This window comes from Emydura macquarii, unplaced genomic scaffold, assembly GCF_026122565.2.
Source record: "Emydura macquarii macquarii isolate MOO-44397 ecotype Brisbane River unplaced genomic scaffold, CSIRO-AGI_Emac_v2 contig_2840, whole genome shotgun sequence".
Classification (NCBI taxonomy): Eukaryota; Metazoa; Chordata; order Testudines; family Chelidae; genus Emydura; species Emydura macquarii.
This window is the reverse complement of record NW_027132977.1, coordinates 1,265-4,858: the sequence shown is the minus strand read 5'-3', so window position 1 is coordinate 4,858 and position 3,594 is coordinate 1,265. Positions and strand designations below refer to the sequence as shown.

The window sequence follows — 3,594 nt, the reverse complement described above, 5'->3', positions numbered from 1 at the left end:
AAACTCTATGAAATTCTCTCTCTCTCTCTTCACACAAAGAGGAGAATTTTGCATTATCATACTGAAGTATTTTGGAGGTTTCTTTGGTCTTGCACTCTCTCTGGGAAGGTACTTTGGAGTCAGTTAAAATCATGATCCAATTCATGATATTTTGCTTTCCTTTTATTAATTTTTCTTTGGCTCTCTGTTACCACGATGATGGATGAGCTATAAGAACTGAATAAAATAGAAGATAGTTGAATAGAAAAGAAGAAAGGAAAATAGAATTGAGTAGAATCGACCAAATATGAGTCCTGATTCTCCACTCACTTCCACTAAAGGTATGTGGGTTAGAAAGGTTTACCCTTTGAGAGTAAAACTTGTGGGATACAAAGGAATAAGCAAACCATAATTTATTGAGATTGCTAATCTGGCTGCATTCTTTCTATACCTTGAGGAATGACTCTGTCTTGCATGGAAATCGAGAATCGCACTGTGGTGTCGGAATTCATTCTCTTAGGGATCACCAACACCAAAAGCCATGATACCATCCTCTTCGTCATCTTCTTAGCTTTCTATCTCTGCACCCTGCTGGGCAACCTGCTCATTTTATCAGCCATCCTCGCTGACTCCCACCTGCACACCCCCATGTACTTCTTCCTCTGCAATCTCTCCGTGGTGGACCTTGAATTCACCTCCATCAGCACCCCTAAACTGCTGGTCAGTTTCTGCACCAAGAGTAGAACCATCTCGCTGGGAGGGTGCATGTCCCAGGTCTTCTTCTACCAGTTTCTAAGCTTCCCCGAGTGCTTGCTCTACACCGTCATGGCCATTGACAGGTACGTGGCCATCTGCCACCTGTTGGGCTACCTGATCATCATGAATGGAGGGTGTGCACCGTCCTGACTGCCAGCACCTGGATCACCGCTCCTTTCACACCACCTTTCTCACCAGTGTGACCTTCACGCTGCCCTACTGCGGGCCCAATTTCTTCTGTGATGTCTTCCCCGTGGTGAATCTGGCCTGTGTGGACATGTACGTCATCAAGACCGTGAGCTTCACCAATACTGGCATGGTGCCCATGACCTGCTTCTTTCTCATTTTCATGTCCTATATCAATATTGCTGCCTCCGTGATGAGAATGCACAGTGCTGAGTGCCATCAGAAAGCGGTTTCCACTTGTGCATCACACCTGACTGTGGTATACGTCTTCTTCGGCTCTGTGCCCTCCTCTACACCCAGCCATCCCTGTGCAATGTGCTGGCTAACCGCCATTCAGATCTTTCAAACTGTGATCACCCCGATGCTGAATCCGGTCATCTACATGCTGAGGAATAAGAAAGTCAAGGCAGCATTCAGGAAAATGTAAGGGGACTAATCCCAGTCCTGCAAAAATTGCTAGCTGAAATGGAATGTCTTTTGATAGATGTGTTCAGAAAGTAAATGGATTTATGCCAGGGTTAGGTTAGAATTAGGAAGGAGGCCAGTGGAGTTACTCCAGGTTTAGAGTTAGATTAATAGATTATAGGGCCAAAAGGGACCACTGTGATCATCTGGGCCAAACCAATGGTCCATCTAGCCCAGTATCCGGTCTTCCAGCAGTGTCCCCTAGAACATATCTTTTAAAAAAACATCATTCTTGATATTAAAATTGTACTCGATGGAGACTCCATTAAGGCACTGAAACAATTTAGTAAGAATCAAATGACTCTTTATTGAAAATGTATGCAGTATATCCAGTCTGAATTTGTCTACCTTCAAGTTCCAGCTATTGGATCATGTTAGACCATTCTCTGGTAGGCTGAAGAGCCCATTATTAAGTATTTGTTCCCCATGTAGATTCTTACAGGCGGTAATCAAGTTACCCCTTGATCGGATTTTTGTTAAAGTAAATAGCTCAAACTCTAAGTCTATCACTATAACACATGCTTTTTAATCCTTCAGTAATTCGCATGGCTCTTCTCTGAATCCTCTCCAATTTAGCAGCACACTTCTTGAACTGTGAACCTCAGAACTGGATAGAGTATACCATCAGCAGTTGCATCAGTGCCAAATCTAGAGGTAAAAGAACCTTTCTGCCTGTTCTCGAGATTCCTATGCACTAGGATTATATTAGTTCTTTTGGCCATAGTGTCTCACTATGAGCTTAGGTTCAGCTGATTTTCCACCACGACTGCCCAATCTTTTTCAGAGTCATTGCTTCCCAGGATACAGTCCCCCATCCCATAAGCATGGCCTAGATTCTTTGATCCCAGATGTACATGCTGACATTTCGTTGTATTAAAATACACATTGTTTGCTTGACCCGCCCTTACCAAGAGATCCAGACTGGGGAGGATGTCGGTGGAGTTATTCCTGGTTTAGGATTAGGTTTAGGATGGAAGTCAATGGAGTTTTCCAGAGCTAATGAGGAGGGCATGGGTGTTTTCCTAGGAGTATGGAAAAGGTCAAAGGAATTATGCTCTTATTGAGGTTGGGCGGAGGGCAGTTAGGTTATGCTAAGGGTCAGGTTATGCATGAAATCAAGAAAATGACCCAGGCTTTGGGTGAGGCAGGAAGTGAATATATTTATTCCAGGGTTAGTATTAGAGCTTGGCAGGAAGTTGGAGAAGTGACAATCTCTCCGGTGCTCAGTTCCCCACCTGATGCACTGCGGTACAAAGCACTCTTTTCTCCCACCCATTTCTCCTGTAAGATCTTTGGGGTAGAGTCTGTCCTCTGCAGTCAGAGTAGGGTCATCTCGCTGGGAGAGTGCATGTCTCAGGTCTTCTTCTACCAGTTCCTAGGCTGCATCGAGGAACTGCTCTGCAACATCATGGCCTTTGACAGGTACGTGGCCATTTGCCATCCACTGCACTACCTGATCATCATGAACTGGAGGGTATGTGCTATCCTGGCTGCCAGCACCTGGGTCACCAGCTCCTTTCACGCCACCATTCTTACCAGCCTGACCTTCACGCTGCCCTACTGAGGTCCCAATGTGATAGACTATTATTTCTGTGACATCTTCCCCATGGCCAAGCTAGCCTCTGCGGACATGTACGTCATCGAGACCATGAGTTTCTCCAATAATGGCCTCATGCCCCTGACCTGCTTCCTCCTCATCCTCATGTCCTACGTCCACATCGTCTACTCCATCCTGAAGATGAACTCAGCCGAAGGACAACGCAAAGCAGCCTCCACTTGCTCCTCACATCTGACGGTGGTGACGCTGTTCTTTGGGCCCTGCGCCCTGGTCTACATGCAGCCACGTCAGAGCAAAGTGGTGGCGACCGCTCTGCAGATCTCTGCCGACGTGGTAGCACTCATGGTGAACCCGGTCATCTACACACTGAGGAACAAGGAGGTGAAACGGGCTCTGAGGAAACTGAGAGGGGGTCAGACGATTGCACATTGATGTGCTGCATCTGCAGAAGTAGCATGTGGGTGAGCATTGAAATATGTCTACGAATTCATCCGCATGGCTCTTATGTGGCTTATGTGAGAGTGTCTCTCTCCTTCTGCGTAGAGCCCTACCTGTATATCTGGAGCTCTACAAATAATAAAAGTGCTGCTAAAAGCGTCTAGCTGTCTTGGACATGCTTTCAGGCTGACATGTTCAAAGCTGCCTAAAGG

General features: G+C 46.1%; 1 protein-coding gene across 1 annotated transcript; it reads left to right on the top strand.

Moving 5' to 3' along the window:
• Positions 1-438: 438 nt before the first annotated feature.
• Positions 439-2,950, top strand: LOC137166354 (putative olfactory receptor 10D4). Its single transcript, XM_067568037.1, has 3 exons — positions 439-818; positions 934-1,344; positions 2,704-2,950. Exons 1-3 carry the CDS (start codon positions 439-441, stop codon positions 2,948-2,950), a joined length of 1,038 nt encoding a protein of 345 aa, XP_067424138.1.
• Positions 2,951-3,594: the final 644 nt, after the last annotated feature.

What these genes read in the sequence shown, in the direction of transcription:
- LOC137166354 (XM_067568037.1), top strand. Translation starts at nt 439, where the DNA reads ATGACTCTGTCTTGCATGGAAATCGAGAATCGCACTGTGGTGTCGGAA. An exon ending in ACCGTCATGGCCATTGACAG is followed by an intron (nt 819 to 933) that starts GTACGTGGCCAT and finishes CTTTCTCACCAG; the next exon opens with TGTGACCTTCACGCTGCCCT. An exon ending in AAGGCAGCATTCAGGAAAAT is followed by an intron (nt 1,345 to 2,703) that starts GTAAGGGGACTA and finishes TGTCCTCTGCAG; the next exon opens with TCAGAGTAGGGTCATCTCGC.